Source organism: Pseudorca crassidens, chromosome 7, assembly GCF_039906515.1.
Source record: "Pseudorca crassidens isolate mPseCra1 chromosome 7, mPseCra1.hap1, whole genome shotgun sequence".
Lineage (NCBI taxonomy): Eukaryota > Metazoa > Chordata > Mammalia > Artiodactyla > Delphinidae > Pseudorca > Pseudorca crassidens.
The window spans coordinates 100,736,151-100,761,414 of record NC_090302.1 but is presented as its reverse complement, the minus strand read 5'-3'; the positions used below and the strand labels follow the sequence as shown (position 1 = coordinate 100,761,414).

General features: G+C 44.8%; 1 protein-coding gene across 4 annotated transcripts in view; it reads left to right on the top strand.

The window, feature by feature from the left end:
• PEBP4 (phosphatidylethanolamine binding protein 4) overlaps positions 1–25,264 on the top strand; it is a 239,115-nt gene that overhangs the window by 110,040 nt on the left and 103,811 nt on the right. For all 4 annotated transcript variants that reach the window (XM_067745149.1, XM_067745150.1, XM_067745151.1 and 1 more), the window contains exon 4: positions 17,030–17,128. In XM_067745149.1, the coding sequence (XP_067601250.1) occupies positions 17,030–17,128 (99 nt within the window). The remainder of the gene's footprint in view (positions 1–17,029; positions 17,129–25,264) is intronic.

The following is a 25,264-nucleotide window of genomic DNA, read 5'->3' as shown; positions in this document are numbered from 1 at the left end:
CATATTACTGCCATTTTGCAGATCAGTAAACTGAACCTTGGTGAGAGTAAATGACTTACCTCCAAACACGCAGCCTATACAAGCAACAGCAGGGGCTCAAATCCTAGTTCTCTATCATTTACTTGAGTAAGCTTTTCACAACATCAGGATGCCTTTCTGAAGATCAGCCTCTGACACTCACTTGCCAAAACCAGCACAGACAACTGATGTGTGTGTCAGGTAGGAATGTGTTTGGCTGCAAGGAAGAAAAATCTCTACCCTAGGAACATAAAGGGATTATTTGTTTCAGGCAACAAGAAGTCTAGGGGCTGGCAATCGCAGGCAGATTCAGCAGCTCAAGGACCCAAGTTCTTGCCATCTCTCTGCTTCACCATCTTGAGCACACAGGCCTTCAACCTCATGCTTGTCCCCTCTTGGTCACAGAATGGCTGCTACACATCCAACATCACATCTACATTCCAGGCAGAATGAAGGGGAACAGGGAAAGGGACAAAAGGCAACAAGGGTTTTCTCTGAGTAAGCCTTTGCCTTTTTTTCAGGAAGAGATCCCTTCCCAGGGACTTTCTCCTATCTCTTCTTGGCCAGAACATGGCCTCCCCTTAGTGCACGAGAGGCTGGGGAATCCAGTATGGTAGCTCCCCAGCCTCTAAAGTAGAGGAGAGCAAGGAGGAAGGATAGCTGATCCACAGTGACTACACAACACCTCTTCCCAAATGTGTGAAAGCAAGGCATGAGCCCCAACTCCCAGGTTGACATGCCTCTGTCCACCCAGCCCAGGAACTGTCTTTGTCGACAGCTGAAATGTGAGTCAGTCGTCAGGGATGAAAGGCTTTAGGCTCAAGGGGCAACACCCGGACTGCATCCTGGTGAGACTATCAGTCCTGGTGAGGAACAGCTGTTACACTCAACCTCCCCCAGGAAGAAGGCTCTTAACTAGATTTCCCATACAGAACTTTGTGGGGGAGGTTCAAACACAACCAACCCACTATAGGCTAAATTTGTACTCCAACCAACCTCATAATGAATAGTGGGAGAGGATGGTGACTTGTATTTGTGACTTCAGTTTCTCGATTCAGTGCTCAAGCCCCTTAATCTCCAGGGTCCCAGGCGTAAGGGACCCCGGCCAAGATCGGGGGAAGCCTGTCCTCTTTAGGTAGAGGGTGCATGATCTTCCCTGAGAGTGCATTAAACAGGAGGAAAGAAACCTGAGTTTTAGTCAGTGGCAGATTCAGTCAAGGACTTGGGGGAACCAGATTTTAGGACTGTGGTTCTCACCCCTAACTCCGCATTTGTGTCACCTGGGAAACTTCCATGTCGACACTAAAGCCGGGGCCCCTCTCCAGACCCCTTAGGTCAAAGGCCCAGCCTTGGTAGCTTTGAAAAGCTCCCTTGGTGATTCTAGCATTCAGGCAGGGGTGAGAACTACTGCTTTGGAGAGGATGGCTCTCCACTCAACTTGACCGTGAAACTTAACCATATCAGGTCAGCCCAGTCCTTCATTCTGGGACAAGTGAGTGCTGTAGGCAACAAGAGACAGACATCATCATATTAGAACATGAGAGAAATGCAATGCTAGATACTCCCCAGGTTCCTGTAGTCTTCAAATGGTCTTGATGGATATCTGAGTCCGAAGGAGTCAAGGGCCCTGTTCTAGAACGTACCTGGGATTCGTTTTAATTGGATGTGATAAGACACGCAGATGGAAATGATGATCATGAAGGAAGACGTTTATACTCACAGATCCCTAAAGACAGGAATCACAGCACACTACACAGGGCCACACGGGGAAGCACCAGGGTCTGTCAGAAGGCAGAAGGAGTGAGGAGAAATCATGGGTGAGAATCCTTACTGTGATTTTTGTGGGAAAAAATAAAACATTGGCGTAGGAGGATAAGCAGCGTAGACAGGCTTGGGGTTGGCTAGTTTGAATAGTTCTGGTGGTCTCTGGAACACAGGAGCTGCCCCTGGTTGTCTGGAATCTGACCCCTGGGTGAGTAGGCCAGGAGGATAGTGGCTCAGCCCAATAAACGAGATGGCATAGGCTCTGGATTGGTAGGTTTGCACTTGAAGAGCATGGTCTCAGGTACGTGTTTGCTATCTCTGGGAACTGGTAGCATCTCCAGAGACAGCAAGACCCCAGATGTCAAAGCATCAGAAAATAAAAGGTGTGATTAATATAGACCACATCTTCTCAGCACTTCTAGGACTCAGAACTGCCTACTGAAGTCCCATCATAGTCTGTCCAAAGAATACTTTTCACTCCTCTCTGGGAAAGGCAGGCACACACAGACTGCTCAAATAGCAAGGTGGAGAGAGGGGGCCTCAGAGACCCCAGAGCACCCCTGCACGTCAGAAAGGCCCCTCTGCCCAGGCATCTTCTGCAGTGCCAGCAGTGCTCCTGGTAAGAGCCCAAAAGGTGCTTGGATTCTTTGCGTATATGATAAGGGCTCAGTCAATGCTTGTGGAATGAATGAATGAATGAATGAACACGTGAACAATTGAACCACCTGGGCCAGCTGTAATAATTGTTTTATTTACTCATTCAAAAATATTTATCAAGTGTGTTCTCTGTGCCAGACACTGTAATCTATGGGCGTATAGTGGTGAGCCAAAACAGACGCAACCCCCGTTTTCAAGGAGGTCTTAGTCTTGTGGGGGACACAGACGTTAATCAAAACTTACGCCAACACACGTATAAATTGACTCTAAACTGAGATGCGTATCTGAGGGAAGGAAATGCGAGCACGTTTAAGAAAGGAACTTAACCTAGAACAGGGGTGAGGGAACACTCCTCTGGAGAAGTCACCCTGAACTGGGTTCTGAGGTATGAATAAGAGTTCACCAGATTCAAGGGAGTTGGGCGGGAGTGGGGAAACATAGGCAAAGGCCGTGGGGTAGGAGGGAGCAGGGCAAACCTTAGAAACAGAAAGGCCCCTGAGAGTGGAGTAGAGGGCAAGGGCCATGTGTACAAGATGACAAGGTGAGGTGGGAAGGGGCCAGATTATTCAAGGCCTTGTAAGACACACTAAGGACCCATGGAAAGCCAGGGAAGGATTTTAAGCAGCAGGATAACACAATCTCACCTGTGTTTTGAAAAATTGTTCTGGATCAGGGTGGAAAATTGATCAGGGAGTAAAAACAGGTAGGAGGAAGCTTGTTAGGAGGCTGTTACAGGAGACAAGACAAACAGTGGGGAGAAGGAGAGGTTAGGTGTGGATGCAGTTAGGGTTTGCAGGCTTTGAGGCAGACCTGGAAGAACTTGTCATACGATGGCTTCAGTTTCCTCTGAGAAGTTATCGCTGAAAAGTTTACCTGCCAAGAGAGAGGGTTAGGGGGAGTGGAGGGAGGTTGGAGGTTTAAGGATACTGGAAAAGGTTTGAAATCTTGGAAAGCCATTACCAAGGGTGGCAGATCAAGTTGATGCCAGAAACGCAGAGCAGTATTGAGGGCCCATCATGAAGCTGGAGGCCAAGATATATGGAGCCAATCTTCCCCGGGATATGACTTTCTCTTGGTGGGCTCACTGCTCACGTCATACACAGAAGCAGAGGAAAGTTGGGTTTACTCAGCTTTGGGGTCTTTTGAAGGAAATATGTTTAAATGATAGAGGGACAAGGGAGTTTACATTTTGACGATTTGGGACACAAGCAAAGACAAGAGAGAGCTGATGGGCTGGGAGAAGGGGCATTTACCAATGGTCTGGAGGTCCCCTTGGGGTCAAAGATTAGTCGAGGTAGACAGAGTTGAAGAAGCAAGCTGAACAGAAGGGAGATTGTGGCCAGAAATAGTGACATGGGGAGGTGGAGTAGTCTGGGGGGATGATAAGTTTCAAGGTGTGACTGTGGGAGTCGATAGTTGAGATAAAGAAAGAGAAGCTTGCCTGAGATGCAAAGCTGCAGGTATGCGGGAGGCCACGGTGCTGGATGGGTGATCCGCGTGTTTGCCGGAGTCACCAGGGTGACTAGGCAGGACCTAGGGAAGAAAAGATGACTGTGATCAGGTGCCAGTGTCTTCGATGAATGAGCAGGAACCATCACGAGGTCATAGGTGACAGCAGCCAGGACAGAAGGAGGGGGTATGTATGGTTGAGTGACTTGAGCCACAGAGGATGTGGCAGCCGGGAGCTAGGACACCTCTTGGGGTTTAAGGGCCATGAGAGAACACACATCAGCACTCGAGGGAGCTAAGGTGAAGGGACTCTTCAGGGGAGAGTCAGGCAAAGACAAGGAAGTAGACAGAGCGATTTATGGAGAGACAGAGGATGGAAGGGACGTGGCTTGTTATTTAGTGGCTTTTCCAGAGGGCAGAGTAGAAGGGTTTGGAAGTGGAGGAGGAATAGAGAACTGGCCCAGAGGAAAAGAGAGAAGAGCATGTTGGCATGATGGTGTGGTGGAGGAGATGGCAGGGGGTGGGTGGTCTTTGAGAAGATCTGGATGGGAGGCAGGGAGATTGGGGCTCAAGGATTTCTCTGAAGGAGGCCAGTGGATCAGTGGACTGAGGGTCTGGGGGAGTTAATGTCAGTGGTGCTCTCTGCTCACCTGGGTTGGTGGCCGTTCCTGAGGTTGACATTTCCCTACTGGAATAATCAGTGTCATGGTGAGATACAGTAGGAAGACAGCCCCATGTACAGATGATGGATGAGGGCAGAAGCCAGCGGTTCAAGGATGAGGCAAATCCAGCTCTGACCACCTTCTCTCCTTCCTTTCCACTCTCCCCACTGCTCACCTTTTCCCTAACTCCCAGTTGGGATACAACTATTAAAATTCCTTCTAGAATGGGGCTTCCCTGGTGGCGCAGTGGTTGAGAGTCCGCCTGCCGATGCAGGGGACACGGGTTCGTGCCCCGGTCCAGGAAGATCCCCTGTGCCGCGGAGTGGCTGGGCCCATGAGCCATGGCCGCTGAGCCTGCGCGTCCGGAGCCTGTGCTCCGCAACGGGAGAGGCCACAACAGTGAGAGGCCCGCGTACCACAAAAAAAAAAAAAAAATTTCCTTCTAGAATAATAAGAAGATAAATTTTAAAGGGGCAAAAGATTTATACAGACATTTCACCAAAGAAGATACGCAAATAGTCAATAAAGACATGAAAAGGTACTCAACATCACTAGTCATTAGGGAAATGTAAATTAAAAACTCAATGAGTTTTTAATTTATATTTCACGCTTTGCACCTGCTAGAATGGCTACAATCAAACAGACCGATGATAACAAGTGTTGGTGAGGAGATGGAGAAATTGGGAACTTCATACACTGCTGGTGGGATTGCAAAATGGTGCAACCATTTTGGAAAACCGTTTGGCAGTTTTTAAAAGTATTAAACATAAATTTACCATATGTCCTAACGATTCCACTCTAGGTGTTTTCCCAAGAGAATTGAAAACACATATTCACACAAAGATCTGTAGCAAATGTTCATATCAGCATGATTCACAGTAGCCAAAAAGTAGAAACAACCCAAATGTCCATCACGTGGATGAACAAAAGTCATACCAACGGTATACTATTTGGCAATTAAAAGGGATGGTGTGCTGATGCACGCTACATGGCTGAACCTCAAAAACGTTATGCTGAGTGAAAGAAGCCAGGCACAGAAGACCTCATATTCTATGATTCCACTTATGTGAAATGTTCAGGTAAGGCAAAAAGGAGATTATAGAGACAGGAAGTAGATTAATGGTTGGCCGAAGCTGGGGGAGGGAACGGGAAGTGATTGCAAATGGCACAAGGATTGTTTTGGGGGTGACGAAAATGTTGTAAATTTAGATTATGGTGATGGCAGCACAACGCTGTTAATTTACTAAAAATTGTTGAAATGTATGCTTTAAAGGGGCGAAGTTTGTGGTATGGAAATTATACTTCAATATGGCTGTTTAAAAAACTTCACATGGACAAGCCCAGATCTAATTCTCCTTCTATGTTGCCGTCATTATGTCAAGGTACTGTGATCTGTTGACGTGGCTTCCCATACCTCGCTCATGCCCTGAGCTGCAGAGCCCAGGGCCCTGGTCCAGCATTTGCCCTGCACCTAACCGACCCCCAAAGATGCAATGAGGATTCCACGAGCTCTCCCTACCAAAAAGGGCAAAGCCATCCTTCTTCACCTCTCAGCCAGCTAGAGAGAGACTAGAGACTAACTAAGATAATACTATGTGATTACTGCACATTTCACTTGATTTTATAATTTTAGTTTATGTTTAGCAGGTAATGTATTCACACGGCTCAAAAATCAAGATGAAAGAACAGGCACGTAGGAGAGATTTCCATCCCACCTCTGTCCCATCCACCCATAGCACCACCACCACCCACGTCTTTTTTTTTTTAAGTATCTCTCCAGCGTTTGTTTATGCAAATACAAACCAATGTGAAGACATAGCTTATTTTTTCTTTCATATGTAAAAGTAAGGTGCTAGATATACTGTTCTGCACCTTGCATTTTTCACTCATTTACCTTGGAGAGCTTTTCAGATCAGATCTGAGACATCTTCATTGTTTTTCACAGCTATAAAGTATTCCATTGTGAGTACGTATCAGTGTTTATTAACCAATCCCCAACCGATGGACACTTGAGTTATTTCCAACTTTTGCTATCATAAACATGGCTGAAATGAATACCTTATACACAAGTCATTTCATAAATATGCAGGTATCTTTAGGGGAAGATATTACAGAAGTGGGATTGCTGAGTCAAAGGATAAATCGGCCCCATTTTTGCATTCCCACAGCAATGTATGAAGCTTCCCCACCGTCTCGCCAGCAGAGCGTACTGTCAAGGTCTGGGATTTGCAGAATGCTTGATGAGGGCGTTGATTCTGTCCTGCTTTCTTCAAGCAGGATTACTTTCTTCTTTTTAATTTAAAATTTTATTTTTTTGCGGTAGGAACATGAGATCTACCCTCTGAACAGATTTTAAAGTGTACAATACAATATCATTAACTACAGGCGCAAGGTTGTACAGCGGATCTCTAGGACTTATTCACCTTTTGTGATTCATGCTTTGTCCCTATTTAACAGAAACTCCCCATTTCCCCCTTCCCTCTGCCCCTGGCAACCACTGTTCTGCTCTCTGCTTCTGTGAGTTTGACTATTTTAGATGCCTCATATAAATTGAATCAGACAGTATTTGTCCTTCTGTTACTGGCTTATTTCACTTAGCATGATGTCCTCATGGTTCATTCATGTTGTTACAAACGACAGGATTTCCCTCTTTTTCATGGCTGAATAATATTCCATTGTGTGTATAAACTACCCGGTCTTTATCCCTTCATACCTTGATGGACATTTAGGTTTGTTTCCACAGCCTGACTATTGTGAATAATGCTGCACTGAACATGGGAGGGTGGATATCTCTTGGAGAACTTCCATGAAGTTCCCAAAATATCTATTAAGGATTTTGATTGGAATTGTGTTAAATCAACTAATTAATTAAAGGGTTACTGACATATTTGCAAATGGTGGCTTTGATGTGTAAGAGCATAATATGTCTTTCTCCATCTCTTCAAGTTTTCTTTTTATGTACATCAGTAATGCTTTGGTTTCTTGGTGTAAGCCTTGGATTTTTCATCAAGTTTATTCCTAGATATTTTATATTTTTATTACAATGGTAAATGGGATTTTAAAAGTATATTTCCTGACTACTATTTGTCCGTAGGAAAGTACTGATTTCGTGTGCATTTCATAACAACTCACTTTATTGAATATTAGTCTAGTTGCTTCCAGCTGAGTCTTTTGGTTTCTCATGTAGGCAATTATGTCATTTGGAAAACAATTAATTAAAAAACAGAAAGAGCATAGATTTTTTTTTCTTCTTTTACAGTATTTCCACTTTGTTTTTATTTTCTTGCTGCTTTGGCTAAAACCAATTCTTGGTTGTATCAGACAGTTTTTCTCTCTGGGAGTCTACTGGGATCACACACACTCGTGTGTGTGCACACAAACATACACACACACACACACACACACACACACACACACACACGGGCTCCTTAGGATATGATCCTACTTTCCCCCTAATATTTTCATCTCTTTATCCTTCTCTTCTGAGTTCTTGGAGATTTCCTTGGGCTTTATCTTCAAATTCTCTGAGTTAATTTCCTAGAGCGTTTAATATGTGGTTTGGGATTTTAACGTTCAGCAAACAGTAGTTTTATCTCTGAACTGCTCATCTCTGGAAAGTAGCCAGTTCTCCCCCAATTGTCACAGCCAGTACGGCTTTAGGGTCCTCTTCCCTGATGGCTCTGTTATACTGAGCCCATCCCCACTCCTTCCTTGAACCCTTTTTCGTCTTGGTGTCCGTGACGCTCTGCTCCCTGGTTCTCCTCCTAACTCTCTTCCCCTCAGTCTCTCCTCTCCCCACCACTCTTAGTTCCTGAGTTCAAAGGAACTAAGTTCCTTTTCAAAGTTCCACCCTAGCTGTTCTGTTCTCACTCCATAAGTTCTCCCCAACAATCTTATCCATCCCCATGCCCACTACCCACATGCCAAGTCTTGAGAGAGCTCCAGGCTTCATAGCTCCATTTAGGGTACATCTCTGCCTACATGTTTCAACACCAAACTCACTGTCTCCCAGACTTTCTACTCATAATAGTCATGGTACCATCATCCACCTAATTGCCCAAGATAGAATCTCATAGACCTCCTGGACCCCTCTCCCTCTCTCACCTGCCCTATTCAGTCACCTCATGCTGTTGATTCTGTGGTACAAATCTCTCTATCTTTATTACTACTTGAATTTTCAAGCCCTCGTGATCCCTTTTCAGAGTCTCCCGATTTTCTTCTTTTTTTATTTTTACTCTGCTTTTAGTCTTTTACTCATCCTCACCATGTGTCTTCCCAAAGCATGCATTTCATCATGTCAGTCGTCTGTTCAAATAATTTCAGTGAGTCCTGTTGCAAAACAAATTCTCAACAACTTAGGACATGTGAGGTTTTCTATTATCTGGTCCCAGTAACCTTTCAGCTCTGTCACCCACCATTCCTTTACAGATGCACTCTGTCCCAGCACACCAAGTTTCTTGCCCTTCCCCAACCCCTCATGCCTTTGCCCAGACCCTTCCCTTTGCCAAGGGAGTCCTTTTCCTGACCCCTTACGAGCTCATCCTTCAAGATCAAGCTCAGATGACAACTCGGTGAAGCCTTCCTGGACTCCTGAGGTGGAGAGATTTAGGTTCCCTCCTCCATGCTCCCTTAGTGCCTGATAAATGCTCCGCTACCCATGCCCTTCACATACTGTACTCCAGTTATGTCTATGTCTCTCTCTCCCTCCAGAGCAAGAGGAATCCCAGGACCCTCCTTATTTATCTACTCACTTCTTACACGCTCACTCCCTTCTCTTCCATCATACTCGCCAGTCTGTCCATATTCAGGCTAAACCCAACGATGACTTATTCCCCGTCTGCACTTGAACCGTCAAAAAGTGCATAATTGTGGAATGTAATATTACCCAGTAACCTTACTACATACCTCTGGTATACTCAATTTCTCACCTCCCCAAATGACTATTCCTCACCTTGTCTGTCCCCAAACTTCCTATAATCCCTCTTCCCCTGATGACCTTGCCTCTAACTCATTGAGAAAACAGAAGTCATTGGAATCCAATTTCCTCATTCCTCACCACATCTTCCAGCACCCTTGCATCTGAACCTGTATCCTCCGCCCCTGCCAAAGGCCAGGCCCTCCACTTTTGCTCTGGATCCTGTCTCCTCCCACCTTCCCAGAGTCTTGGCTCTTACAACGAACCCCTTTCTTCTCTCTGACATCTATACCTCCCTCCACACTGGATCCCTTCCATCGGCTTGCAGACATTCTTGACGACCACCCATCTCTTTAAAAATTTAAAAAGAAATAAATCTCTAGACTCTTCCTTCCCATCTAGTAACAGCCACTCTGCGTCTCAGCTGCCCTTCACACTATAATTCCTCTTTTATCATCTTTTTTTTTTTTTTTTTTTCGGTACGCGGGCCTCTCACTGTTGTGGCGTCTCCCGCTGCGGAGCACAGGCTCCGGACGCTCAGGCTCAGCGGCCATGGCTCACGGGCCCAGCCGCTCCGCGGCATGTGGGTGGGATCTTCCCGGACTGGGGCACGAACCCGTGTCCCCTGCATCGGCAGGCGGACTCTCACTGCGCCACCAGGGAAGCCCTATCATCTTTAATAACTATTTTCAGTTCCTCGCCTCCCATCTCCTCGCCACCTATTCCAATCAAACATCAGTCCTTACTACTCCACTGGCACTGGTCTTGCCAAGAAAACAAGGGATCTCCATGTTGTCAGATCACATTGTCACATCTGTGTCCTCATCTTGCTCCGCGTTTCGGCAGCATTCGACACAGCTGACCACTTCCTCCTCCTGGACACACTTTCTGTCTCGGCTTTCATGATACCTACGCTTCAGGTGGCTCCCCTGCCTCCCTGGCTACAGTCTCCTTTGCTAGATCCACCTCTCCTCTCCTCCTCTCCTCCTTAGCATGTTCTAGAGTTCACTCACGAGACCTCTTTTCTTCCCCATGTCTAATCTCTCCATGAATCATCTCATTATTCTCTGGATTTAGGGGCCATCTTTGGTCCTTGGGAGTCAGTGACTCCAGATATCATAAATCCAGTCCTGATCTCTCCTCCAAACTCTTGACTCTGATACTTGCTTGTCTTTAAGAGGTGTTTCAAATGTAACATGTCCAAAATAGATCTCTCAATATCCCCCTTCAAACATTCTCCTTTCCAAGTCTTCTCCATGACGTTACGTGGCACCATTCACCCAGTTGTTCTAGCCAAAACCCCGAGTCATCCTCGATTTCTCTTTCCCTACCCCCTCCTCCCTGCCCTACAGTCCAGTCCATCAGCAAATCCCACTGATGCTCTCTAAAAATACTTCCCCGATCCATCTACTGGCTTCTATCTCCATTGCTACCATTCTAGTCCAAAATGCCATCATCCTGCCCTTTATCACTGCAATAGCCTCCTCTCTTGCCTCCTGCCGACCATTCAACTCTCCACCCAGCCACCATGACAACTATTTAACAATGTAAATCAGAGCATATCACTCTCCTGGCTTAAAAACAAAAGCAAACAAACAAACAAAAAAACCCTCCAGTAGTTCTGCATTGCACTTAGAATAAAACCCCCTCCTCACCCAGGTCTGCAAAGCCTTCTGTAGCCGGGTCCCCACTCATCTCTCCAACCCTGCCCTGTCCCCTCCCCTTGCTTGCCTCTAGACACATGGCATTCTTTCTGCTCCTCAAACCTTCACTCGTTCCCACCTGAAGGCCTTTGTAGCAGTTGTTTCCCCTTCTTGGGACGCTTACTTCCTCCAACCCCATCCTATTTTATTTTAATCATAGAACTAATCCCAAGTTGGCACTCCCTTGGGTTTTGTTGTTGTCTGGGTTTTTTCGAATTTTATTTTATTTATTTTTTTATACAGCAGGTTCTTACTAGTCATCAATTTTATACACATCAGTGTATACATGTCAATCCCAATCGCCCAATTCATCACACCATCACCGCCTCTCCGCAGCTTTCCCCCAGTGGTGTCCATAGGTTTGTTCTCTACATCTGTGTCTCAACTTCTGCCCTGCAAACCGGTTCATCTGTCCCATTTTTGTAGGTTCCACATACATGCGTTAATATACGATATTTGTTCTTCTCTTTCTGACTTACTTCACTCTGTATGACAGTCTCTAGATCCATCCACGTCTCAACAAATGACCCAATTTCGTTCCTTTTTATGGCTGAGTAATATTCTATTGTAAATATGTACCACATATTCTTTATCCATTCATCTGTCGATGGGCATTTAGGTTGCTTCCATGACCTGGCTGTTGTAAATAGTGCTGCAATGAACATTGGGGTGCATGTGTCTTTTTGAATTATGGTTTTCTCAGGGTATATGCCCAGTAGTGGGATTGCTGGGTCATATGTTAATACTATTTTTCGTTCCTTAAGGAACCTCCATACTGTTCTCCATAGTGGCTGTATCAATTTACATTCCCACCAACAGTGCAAGAGGGTTCCCTTTTCTCCACACCCCCTCCAGCATTCGTTGTTTGTAGATTTGCTGATCATGACCTTTCTAACTGGTGTGAGGTGACACCTCATTGTAGTTTTGATTTGCATTTCTCTAATAATTAGTGATGTTGAGCAGCTTTTCAGGTGCTTCTTCGCCATCTGCATGTCTTCTATGGAGAAATGTGTATTTAGGTCTTCAGCCCATTTTTGGATTGGGTTGTTTGTTTTTTTAATATTGAGCTGCATGAGCTGTTTATATATTTTGGAGATTAATCCTTTGTCCATTGATTCATTTGCAAATATTTTCTCCCATTCTGAGGGTTGTCTTTTGGTCTTGTTTATGGTTTCCTTTGCTTTGCAAAAGCTTTTAAGTTTCATTAGGTTCCATTTGTTTATTTTTGTTTTTATTTCCATTACTCTAGGAGGTGGATCAAAAAAGATCTTGCTGTGATTTATGTCAAAGAGTGTTCTTCCTATGTTTTCCTCTAAGAGTTTTATAGTGTCCGGTCTTACCTTTAGGTCTTTAATCAATTTTGAGTTTATTTTTGTGTATGGTGTTAGGGAGTGTTCTAATTTCATTCTTTTACATGTAGCTGTCCAGTTTTCCCAGCACCACTTATTGAAGAGACTGACTTTTCTCTACTGTATATCCTTGCCTCCTTTGTCATAGATTAGTTGACCATAGGTGTGTGGGTTTATCTCTGGGCTTTCTATCCTGTTCCATTGATCTATGTTTCTGTTTTTGTGCCAGTACCCTATTGTCTTGATTACTGTAGCTTTGTAGTATAGTGTGAAGTCAGGGAGTCTGATTCCTCCAGCTCTGTTTTTTTCCCTCAAGACTGCTTTGACTATTCGGGGTCTTTTGTGTCTCCATACACATTTTAAGATTTTTTTTGTTCTAGTTCCGTAAAAAATGCCATTGGTAATTTGATAGGAATTGCATTGAATCTGTAGATTGCTTTGGGTAGTAGAGTCATTTTCACAATATTGATTCTTCCAATCCAAGAACATGGTATATCTCTCCATCTGTTGGTATCATCTTTAATCTCTTTCATCAGTGTCTTACAGTTTTCTGCATACAGGTCTTTTTTCTCCCTAGGTAGGTTTATTCCTAGGTATTTTATTCTTTTTGTTGCAGTGGTAAATGGGAGTGTTTCCTTAATTTCTCTTTCAGAGTTTTCATCATTAGTGTATAGGAATGCGAGAGATTTCTGTGCATTAATTTTGTATCCTGCTACTTTACCAAATTCATTGATTAGCTCTAGTAGTTTTCTGGTGGCATCTTTAGGATTCTCTATGTATAGTATCATGTCATCTGCAAACAGTGACAATTTTACTTCTTCTTTTCCAAATTATATTTCTTTTTCTTCTCTGATTGCCGTGGCTAGGACTTCCAAAACTATGTTGAATAATAGTGGTGAGAGTGGACATCCTTGCCTTGTTCCTGATCTTAGAGGAAATGCTTTCAGTTTTTCACCATTGCTGTGGGTTTGTTGTACATGGACTTTATTATGTTGAGATAGGTTCCCTCTGTACCCACTTTCTGGAGAGTTTTTATCATAAATCGGTGTTGAATTTTGTCAAAAGCTTTTTCTGCATCTATTGAGATGAGCATATGGTTTTTATTCTTCAATTTGTTAGTATGGTGTATCACATTGATTGATTTGCATATATTGAAGAATGCTTGCATCCCTGGGGTAAATCCCACTTGATCATGGTGTATGATCCCTTTAATGTGTTGCTGGATTCTGTTTGCTAGTACTTTGTTGAGGATTTTTGCATCTATATTCATCAGTGATATTGGTCTGTAATTTTCTTTTTTTGTAGTATCTTTGTCTGGTTTTGGTATCAGGGTGATGGTGGCCTCATAAAATGAGTTTGGGAGTGTTCCTTCTTCTGCAATTTTTTGGAAGAGTTTGAGAAGGATGGGTGTTAGCTCTTCTCTAAATGTTTGATAGAATTAGCCTGTGAAGCCATCTGGTCCTGGACTTTTGTTTGTTGGAAGATTTTTAGTCACAGTTTCGATTTCATTACTTGTGATTGGTCTGTTCATATTTTCTATTTCTTCCTGGTTCAGTCTTGGAAGGTTACACCTTTCTAAGAATTTGTCCATTTCTTCCAGGTTGTCCATTTTATTGGCATAGAGTTGCTTGTATTAGTCTCTTAGGATGCTTTGTATTTCTGTGGTGTCTGTTTTAACTTCTCCTTTTTCATTTCTAATTTTATTGATTTGAGTCCTCTCCCTCATTTTCTTGATGAGTCTGGCTAATGGTTTATCAATTTTGTTAATCTTCTCAAAGAACAAGCTTTTAGTTTTATAGATCTTTGCTATTGTTTTCTTTGTTTCTATTTCATTTATTTCTGCTCTGAACTTCATGATTCTTTCCTTCTGCTCACTTTGTGTTTTGTTTGTTCTTCTTTCTCTAGTTCCTTTAGGTGTAAGGTTAGACTGCTTAGTTGAGATTTTTCTTGTTTCTTGAGGTAGGCTTGTATAGCTATAAACTTCCCTCTTAGAACTGCTTTTGCTGCATCCCATAGGTTTTGGATCCTCATGTTTTCATTGTCATTTGTCTCTAGGTATTTTCTGATTTCCTCTTTGATTTCTTCAGTGATCTCTTGGTTATTTAGTAATATAGTGTTTAGCCTCCACGTGTTTGTGTTTTTTTCCCTGTAATTCATTTCTAATTTCATAACGCTGTGGTCAGAAAAGATGCTGATATGATTTCAATTTTCTTAAATTTACTGAGGTTTGATTTGTGACCCAAGATGTGATCTATCCTGGAGAATGTTCCGTGCACACTTGAGAAGTGTGCTGTTTTTGGATGGAAGTGCTGTTTTTGGATGGAATGTCCTATAAATATCAATGAAATCTATCTGGTATATTGTGTCATTTAAAGCTTCTGTTTCCTTATTTATTTTCATTTTGGATGGTCTGTCCATTGATGTAAATGAGGTGTTACAGTCCCCCACTATTACTGTGTTACTGTCGATTTCCTCTTTTCGAGCTGTTAGCAGTTGCCTTATGTATTGAGGTGCCCTGTGTTGGGTGCATTTATATTTATAATTGTTATATCTTCTTCTTGGATTGATCTCTTGATCATTATGTACTGTCCTTCCTTGTCTCTTGTAACATTCTTTATTTTAAAGTCTATTTTATCTGATATGAGTATTGCTACTCCAACTTTCTTTTGATTTCCATTTGCATGGAATATCTTTTTCCACCCCCTCACTTTCAGTCTGTATGTGTCCCTAGGTCTGAAGTGGGTCTCTTGTAGACAGCGTATATATGGGTCTTGTTTTTGTATCCATTCAGCAAGCCTGTGTCTTTTGGTTGGAGCATTGAATCCATTCACGTTTAAGGTAATTATCGATATGTATGTTCCTATGACCATTTTCTTAATTGTTTTGGGTTTGTTTTTGTAGGTCCTTTTCTTCTATTGTGTTTCCCACTTAAAGAAATTCCTTTAGCATTTGTTGTAGAGCTGGTTTGGTGGTGCTGAATTCTCTTAGCTTTTGCTTGTCTGTACAGCTTTTGATTTCTCCATCAAATGTGAATGAGATCCTTGCTGGGTCGAGTAATCTTGGTTGTAGGTTCTTCCCTTTCATCACTCTAAGTATATCATGCCACTCCCTTCTGGCTTGTAGAGTTTCTGCTGAGAAATCAGCTGTTAACCTTATGGGAGTTTCCTTGTATGTTATTTGTCATTTTTCCCTTGCTGCTTTTAATAATTTGTCTTTGTCTTTAATTTTTGCCAATTTGATTACTATGTGTCTCGGCGTGTTTCTCCTTGGGTTTATCCTGTATGGGACTCTCTGTGCTTCCTGGACTTGGGTGGCTATTTCCTTTCCCATGTTAGGGAAGTTTTCATCTATAATCTCTTCAAATATTTTCTTGGGTCCTTTCTCTCTCTCTTCTCCTTCTGGGACCCCTATAATGCGAATGTTGTTGCATTTAATGTTGCCCCAGAGGTCTCTTAGGCTGCCTTCATTTCTTTTCATTCTTTTTTCTTTATTCTGTTCTGCAGCAGTGAATTCCACCCTTCTGTCTTCGAGGTCACTTATCCATTCTTCTGCCTCAGTTATTCTGCTATTGATTCCTTCTAGTGTATTTTTCATTTCAGTTATTGTATTGTTCATCTCTGTTTTTTTGTTCTTTAATTCTTCTAGGTCTTTGTTAAACATTTCTTGCATCTTCTCGATCTTTGCCTCCATTCTTTTTCCGAGGTCCTGGATCATCTTCACTCTCATTATTCTGAATTCTTTTTCTGGAAGGTTGCCTATCTCCATTTCATTTAGTTGTTTTTCTGTGGTTTCACCTTGTTCCTTCATCTGGTACATAGCCCTCTGCCTTTTCATCTTGTCTATCTTTCTGTGAATGTGTTTTTTGTTCCACAGGCTGCAGGATTGTAGCTCTTCTTGCTTCTGCTCTTTTTTTTTCTTTCTTTTTAATCTGTGTCTCTTACCTAGAGTAAAATCTTCCTGAAAGTATGGGTCACACCTGCTTGTTCTCTGTTGGATTCCCAGCACCTAGAACAGTTTCTGGCACATAATAGGTGTTGAGTAAATGCTTATTGAAGAGATAAATGAATCTGAGCATTCCTTGCAATCGGTACAGTTCCTGACATGGAGTAAGCTCTCCTGTATTTGCTGAGTTAATGGACAAGTCGCTCCAACCACACTGTGAGCTTCCTGAGAGCAGAAGCCCTGTTTTAGGCTTCTTTGTTTCCTCCACAGCTCCTGGCATGATGTTACAGACTTCTAGGTGCCGAGTAAATATGCTTGTTTGATTTATTCTTCTTTATAAAGGGAAAGCCAAGCTATTAAGCTGCCTACTTGATAGACTTCATTCCTCTGAGAATAAGCATGTGACACAAGAGGAATGGCATGAGAACAGGGATGAATCGAGTAGGAAGCTTTAGGTGTTGGTCAGCCACTCTCAGCTGGAATTGAGGTAAAAGGAGAGTCTGCACCTTGTAGATTTCCTTTCCAAATTCTAGCCACGATGCTACACTTCTTTCTGGTAATGTGTTACAGGGTGCAGCCTACATCCTGGTGATGGTGGATCCGGATGCCCCCAGCAGGTCTTCTCCCAAAGCTCGATTCTGGAGACACTGGCTGGTGACAGATATCAAGGTAAGCCGGCCAGAAGGCACTTTCTGATTCACTGGCGATTGGGGCTGGAGGATTATCATTCTGCACAGTTCTCAGCTCTCATTCAAGAGGGCTGGGGACTCTGATGAGCAAGGACTTCCGTGTCAGGTTGCCCCCAGCGCCCAGCTGTCACAGCCTCGCCCATGTTTTCTAATAATTTCAGAAAATGACCCAGGATCAGTGATACACAGGATCAGGATATCCTTATCTCAGGATAAGTGGGAAGAAAGCCCCCATTTGTAGTGTTTGCTGATTTCTGTAGTGTAAAGAAAGACTCCCACCGTGGCCAATTTCAAGTTAACGATTTAATGAGTGAATGACAAATTTTCTGAAAATGTAGCAATTGCTCCAGCACACCACTGCCAGGGGCCTGGATTTTGGGGGCACCAGGTGATTCTGTGCAGTCCAGGTGGCAGGGGACTCTTGCAGCGTCTCCTGCTGATGGGCCAAGGGGCATGGAGGAGGCATGGCGATCTCTTTTTCTTTGTACAGAAACAAGTGGCCTCCCCTCATTTTTGTCCTTTTGTCGTCAACCATAATGACGAAGTAGCCCGGCTCAGCCTTTCCAGAGTAGGTCTGAGGGATGCAGATTTGGTGGCTTGTTAATGGGCATTAGGTGAAAAAACAAAAAACCAAAAGGCTCCATTGCCAGGCAAGTTTCGGGGACTCTGGGTTAAAATGTATTAATCCCATCCCTCACTGAAGGGCCTTTTAGAGCTTTTAATATCCTAGTATGCATTATATAACACGCATTTATTTTCCAATCTCACTTGACTGTTGAATCTTTTGTTCACGAGCATGTGGCAGTGCATTTTGGGAAAATCCACACTAGCATCAGGCATCCACGCATCTTGTGCCTAGAAAGCCTGCCGGTGGCCTTTGCGCCACATGTGCAAAGGCACCAACCCTGTAAGACAGTGGGAACCCAGACCTAGAAAGACTACGTTTGGATCCAGGCTGGGCTGGTTCCCACCTCAATGATCTCCACCATGTCATGGAGTCTCTCTGCGTTTTGTCTTTATCTGTAAGGTGGGAACCGTGTTACCTCTGCTATGTGGTTGTCGTGATCATCCAGTTAGAGTGTCCTAAGAGCACTCTGTAAAACACAGCACGTACCACAACTATAAGGACTTTGTGTTTTTCCTTCTAGACCTACGGGGCAGAGGAAGGGGTACTGGTCTGAACTAGCTATTGACTCTCCTGGCAAGTCTGGGCTCTCACAACCACTGGAGTGGGGACGTGGTGGTGTGTGGCGGGTTACCCTGGCAACCAACCCCCTCCCAGTGACCATAGGCCCTTCATAGGACGCTCAGGGGAGCAGCCTGTTTTCAGGGATATCCCTGGCTACGGCCTAAGAAGGGGCTCCCTCCAGGGAGACTTGCGGCAGCAGCTTCTGGGACAGAGGCCGAGCCGGGCTGTTGAGGGAAAGTAGGGTCATTGCTCCATCACCCTTCCCTGGCCAAGCGCCCCTCTCGGCCTCATGGAGAGCCTTGGAAACACCATAAATATGCGAAAGGGAAGAGCTGGGGGAGAGACCTGACTTAGTGGAGGGAAGGGAGCTGAGAGCACAAAAGGGAAAGATCCTGGATCCTGCCCCAAATTAGAGCACAGGCACAAGGTGGCCACAAGGGGGTGAAACTCTCAAGAAAAGAATACTGCTCTGGTCATCATATTTACAGTCTGCCCCCCTGCACAGGGCTGCCTGTAGGAAGGTTCTACTGGGCAATTCTGAGTCCCAATTTCAGAAACTGGAATGAAATCGAATGTGGATGGAATCATTTCAGAGTAGAAGGGGCCTTGGAGCCATGAGGCTTCCTCTCTTCCAAGCCTGAAGTCTCCCCTCCCCCAATACAGGCCAGGACAGTTCTCTCGCACAAGCCTTGTGAGGCCAACATGGGTTTAGCCCCAGCAGCCCAGCTTAGAAGCAGAACAGGTGGCAGGTGGCAGCTGGCCGGCGAGACCACTAAGCCACAGAGCTTACCACGGCCACCTGCCCGGGTGCGGCCCTCAGCTTTCCCGCTCAGGCCGGAGGAAGCTTGGGTTTCCGCCGCGTTTTCACCCACTTGCCCTGATGCAAGGGTCCAGCAGGAAGCAGCAGCTCTCCCCAGCTATGTCCACTCGACCTGCCCGCCGGCCCCCGCGTTCTGCCAGCTGCACAGCCAATAGAAAAACCAGGCCAGTGTAGGTCTCAGGCTGTGGACCTCGGCCAAAGGAAGAGAGGGCTCTAACCAAACTCAGAAGCATCTCCTGTGTGTTGGTGATAGCTGTCAGTCCCCAACGTTAGAGCACGTTCGTATCTGCTGGCAAGCTTGTTAAAATGCAGATTCCTGGGCACCACTTGGGTCAGTCCGGAGAGAACAGGGCATCCGCATTCAACAGGCATCCAGGAGGGGTTTAGCAGCTGGAAGGAAGACGGCAGATTCAGAGTGCCTGGGTTGTTGTTAATATCACCTATCTGTGAAGCAATTTGCACAATTTCCTTTTAATCCTTGCAATCACTTTGTGAACCAGGCATTATCCCCATTTTACAGATGGGGAAACAAAGCCTGGTGAGATCGAATGATGCGGTCTCTCAGCGAGGGGGTTGTAGAGGTGGGTCTTCAATCCAGGCGACCGAACTCCAAACCACCATCCCACGTGGTTAGGCTTCACACCACATCTCTCTCATCAACTCCACTGTGGCGAGGGGCACGTCATGGTGCCCTTTCTGTAAAATGGTATGCATAATCAGAAACAGAGCCCCCGTCATCCCAGGGCTCTGTTCCTGGTTACCTTTTACAGGTTGATGCTTCCAGGGAACCTCCCCAGGGAATGCTGATAAATATCTTGGATCCCCCCCGCCATAAAAGCAAACCCTACATATTATCATAACCCTCAGCAGCAAGGGACCTCAGCAATAAGGCATGCCATGAAGTCACTGCAGATATAGAATGACAGTGGCCCTGCGATTCACAATGGCCACAGAGGCAAACTTGGTGGAACCTAGGCTGGCCGTGTTATTAGGGACTCAGGCCTAATTGGGTGGTGGGCTGCCCCATGGCCATGGGAGCCCCTCAGTAGGGACAGTTTTTGGACTGCCTGTCCAGGTTGAAACAGAGTATAAACCAGTCCTTAGGAATATGTGAAACATTTGCAGCCCCCAGTGAGAGACTGGTGGGGTCTAGGACAGGGTAGGGTAAAGCTCTAGTCCTTAAATAAAAACTAGGAACTAGAGAGAAGTCCATCAGGAGGGACCAGGCATTCATGGCACCCTTGTTCATGTCATTCAACAAGTGTGGATTGACCATTATTTGTTACGGCATAGTGTTTCAGGGTGAGGAAACTGGACCCAGACTTGTGGTTCGAATCTGAATCCACCAGTATTAGCTTTGTGATTTGGGTTGGGTGGGGGTGGGTGGAGGGGAGTTGCTCAACCTGTGTCTCAATTTGCTCGCTTGTAAAGTGGGAATCCCAATAGTCCCTGCCTCACACTGTTGTTATTGATGCTTAAACGAGTTTTCTTAAGTAAAGTGTTTAGAACAGGACCCAGAACACATAGAAAGTTCTATGTAACTGTTTGCTGTGATGTTATCATGATTGCTCAAAGTCAGACCCTGCACTAGCACTGGGGTTACAAACACAAACAAAATAGGGGGACTCCCTGCACTCTGAGGGCTTCTACTCTAGGAGGGTAGAGGAAGGAGGCTGCAGCTTGCGGGTGGGGTTATGAGGGTACCAGGAGCTGGCTGGGGCCGGAACTCCCTATACCTGTGGGTTCTCATTCACTCAGGGAGAAGACTAGACTTTAGTCCCCAAACCTGGCCAGACCACGGCAGGCAGGGACTGATAAATAAAGCGTGCTGTCTTTCTGGGTCCCCTCTTTGATAATCTCTCATTGAGCGAAAAAGATTTCGAACAGAACGTTGACACATAACATCTTTCCTTCCCCCCAGTGCCACATCCCCAGCTTTTCCTTTAAGATGCTTTCAGTTCTAATTCAATCTAATTAATAATCTTCGTGCTAAAGCCTAATTAAGATATCAATTAATTTGCATCATTTATTTCAGAAGAAATGCTTATTGGTGGTTCATCTTCTATTTGTCTCTGAAATTAGTGCTCAGGGCTTTTCATGCAGATATTTTCATTACGTTTTTTATTGTTAATGGGAATATTGAACACAGGAAGATGGTATATTAATACTTTCCACAAAGACTGTCATGATTGGTGACAAAGAACACCAAGAACAATTAAGGAGACAAGGGTACCTTTTTTCTTCCAAAAAAGAAAATCTTCCTAGAAACCGTCAATGATTCTAAAATTTGTCCTGAATATCTTTTTTGTTTTAAGAAAGAAAAGGAAACGGCAAGTTCATGTTTCCCTTTCATTCAGTGCCCTCAACCTTTGGCAGCTGTAAGTGCAAGCAATTCTGGGCTGAATTAAAAGGACCTTAAGGGCTCATTATTCTGTCTACTCTTATATAGCATTGGATTTTTCCATAATGAGAGGTGTTTTTTTAGAGGACCTCTTAGTATGTTCGGTGAATAAGATAAATGGGTAACCCAATAAACAGAGCTGGGATCATAGCCCCTTGCTTTCCAGCTGGGTGATTAGCACGTGTCAGGACTCTTGTGTTGGAATTATTGGTCCCACTGCTGAGAGATCTCAGGCAAGTTACTTGACCTCTCTGAAATCGTGGCTTCTTGTCTGTAAAACTGACACAAATCCTTGCTCTTCAGGATTGAGACGGGAAAAGGGAAATTACATATGCAGCAAGGAGAAGCCTGCCTAGAGAAAAACACTATATAAAGGGGCAAATTTATCCTCGCTCCTAATCAATCGAGCAGCAGATCCAATAAAAATTTAAATATAGGGCTTCCCTGGTGGCGCAGTGGTTGAGAGTCTGCCTGCTGATGCAGGGGACACGGGTTCGTGCCCTGGTCCAGGAAGATCCCATGTGTCGCAGAGCGGCTGGGCCTGTGAGCCATGGCCGCTGAGCCTGCGCGTCCGGAGCCTGTGCTCCGCAACGGGAGAGGCCACGACAGTGAGAGGCCCGCGTACTGCAAAAAAGAAAAAAAAAAAAAAATTTTAAATATATTTATAATTATATAATCCGATTTTCTGTATGCTCCAAAGCAAGAATAAACAGAAGAAGAATAAATAAGTAAACAGAAGAAGCATAAACAGTCTTCATCAGGACCACATGTTCAGATGAAGAGGTCAAACCGAGGAAATAGGATTCATTAATTCCTTTCTTTCTTTAGACCTGTATTTTTAGTTTTGCTGCTGCTATTTGTGCACATGCCCATGCACGCTTTGCCCTGCCCTGTGAGGGTCCATTTTAAGTAATAAACACCTGCAACGCATGGCATATGCTCCCTAAGGGCATGTCGGTTTGGATCCAGGAGGCCTAAAGAGCGTTTGATGATGGGGACAATGCAGAGGCCCTGGTTATAAACCAGGTGTGTACGTGGACACCCAGATGAACTGAGGGAGGCTCCAGGCTCTGCCACTTCCAGTTGGGAATCTCTGAGCCTCAGTTTCTTCATCCTTAAAATGGGCATGATAATAATATCTATTTCCCAATGTTCGATGAGTTTAAGGGTCGTGGCACAGAACAGAAGAGTAGGGCCTTGGTCAATGTGACTCTCTCTCCCTCCGCCCCAACTCTGAGATCTGACCACAGCAGCTACTTATGATTTAGCAACTTTCCTTAGGCTGTTGGACTCACGTTTTGCAAAGTAAGAACTCTAGGCAACTCTAGGCCCCAACACACAAACCATGTGGTGAAAGCAGCTCATCCTTTTTTATTATTATTATTTTAATTTTAACTTATTTATTTATTTTTGGCTGCGTCAGGTCTTAGTTGCGGCACGCAGGATCTTTCTTTCGTTGCGACACGCGGGCTTCTCTCTAGTTGTGGTGTGCCTACTTGTGAAACGCGCAGGCTCAGTAGTTGCAGTATGCAGGCTTAGTTGCCCCGTGGCATGTAGGACCTCAGTTCCCCGACCAGGGATAGAACCGGAGTCCCCTGCATTGCAAGACAGATTCTTAACCACTGGACCACCAGGGAAGTCCCAAAAGTAGCTCATCCTTTTGCCTCTGGAGTCTAGATGGATCCAGGCCTAGCCTGCAGGCACCAACCTGACCCAGACTTACTTTGGTGGGAGAAGAAGTTGGGGGAAAGGGGGTCTGCCCCATCATTCAGCCTCTGGGAATTGCCGTGTGACCCCCTGGTCCAGATCAGGGTCCCCTGGAGTCACCCCAGACCACAGCCGGCACACAGGGCTGGGCTGCAAGTGCCAGTCAGGCCTATGGTGTGTCTCCCACTGTCAGGACCCCAACGCTTCCCACCTTTATTTTTAACCCAACCCAGCACCCCTCACCATTTCCTTATCTCTCACTATCCCCACTTGGCTGTCATTGTCCCGCCACAGAGATGCCTTCGCTCCCGTTCAAAATAATTTAAATAAAATGTTGCTACAAAGTGGAATATTATCTTTTGATGAATGTTTTTAAAGCCCTTTAGGTTTTCATGGTAATTTGCAGTGTAAAATTATTTGGCGATAAGAGCCAAATTAGCTCTCGGATGCCGAGGTCGCTGTGTCCTGTTATCCATGTGAGCACTGTTTAAATATAATCAACCCTTAGACTAATGCAGCATAATTGTTCATTTGAAACAGCTTTTTTTACTCCATTCAATGAGTCATTAAAATATTCAAGGGATAATGCAGTGAATTGGAAATGAATTTATCATATTATCCCATACATACTGTAGTGCTTCAGGTAACTAAGGAGAAAGGGGGAGAGAGAACATGAATATTATGTGCACAGGCAGGAAGGGGGCCCGGATATACAGGAATATGGGAAACAAAGCTTTTTAGGTGATTTGTGGAAAGTAGGTATAGGGAGACTGACCGGGAGGGGTGAAAAAAAGGGAAATGCTGTTCTTTGAAGAGCCCTCTCTCTCCCTCTCTCTCTCCCCCTCTCTCTCTCTCTCTCTCTCTCTCTCCCTCTCTCTGCACTCTGAGAATCTGTGCTCCACCACAGCTCCGCAGTTAACTTATTTTTATCAAATATGTTTATATCAGAAAGTCGTTATGGAAACCAATTCTGCCATCCAGGAGCATTCCTGGATCAGGCAGAAAACTCTTTCTTTCTCTCTCTCTCTCCCTTTCTCTCTGTCACACACACACACACACACACACACACACACACTCCTACCCCTCATTCGAGCACACACACCCGTAGATGCCCCAAAGCTGTAAGATGGATGAGGCTGAGACCAGACGTCCAGGCCCACCCCCTGCCCTGCCATGAGAAACCTGGGCTCGTCACCGTCCCCTGGGCCCCAGCCCCCCACCCCGAGCACATGCGCTGAGGCAGAGACAAAGGGCGCCAGTGGCAGCATATTCGACATGGTGATACTTCCTTGATCCTAGGAAGGTCCTGTGGGTGCGCATGGCTGGTACCACACCTGGAATACTGTCTTTTGTTCTGGCCACAGTATTTTAAGAAAGGCAGCAAACACCATGAACGAAACAACCAGAAAGGTGAGGCTCTGTAGAAACCACAGCAGGAGAGCAGGGATGGCTGCCCTGTTGGAACCACCAAGGGAAGCCGTGAGAACCGACTTCCAGGATCCTTTAAAGGTTTCTTTTAAAATTTGAAGAAATTGAATTGGAAAACAGGGAAGTCCTGCTGTGCTCTACTGGGGAGAATTAGAACCAGTGTGTGAAATTTACATGGAAGTCGGTTTGGACTCCATATAAGAAAGAACTTTCTAAGATTTGGAACCGCCTAAGAACTGAGCATGTACTCCGCACTGGAGGGAGTACTTAGCACTGAAGGTACTTTGTCACGGGTGACCCAGGAATGTTCCCCCCCAATCCCCCCCCACACAGGAGGTAGAGCAGATGACCTGTAAGGTGTGCCCCTTGGTGTCTACAGTGTTTCCACCTGCCATATTTCCCCTCCCGGGTGGAGATACTCCTCTTAGAACTTATATCCTTATAACATGTTAACAACAATAATGATTAAAGAAGGAAGAATAAAAAGAAGGAGAAAAAGGAAAGGGAAGAAGAAGAGAGAAAAGAAGATAAAATATTTGCACACTTAGCATGTCGTGCTGGGCACTGTGCT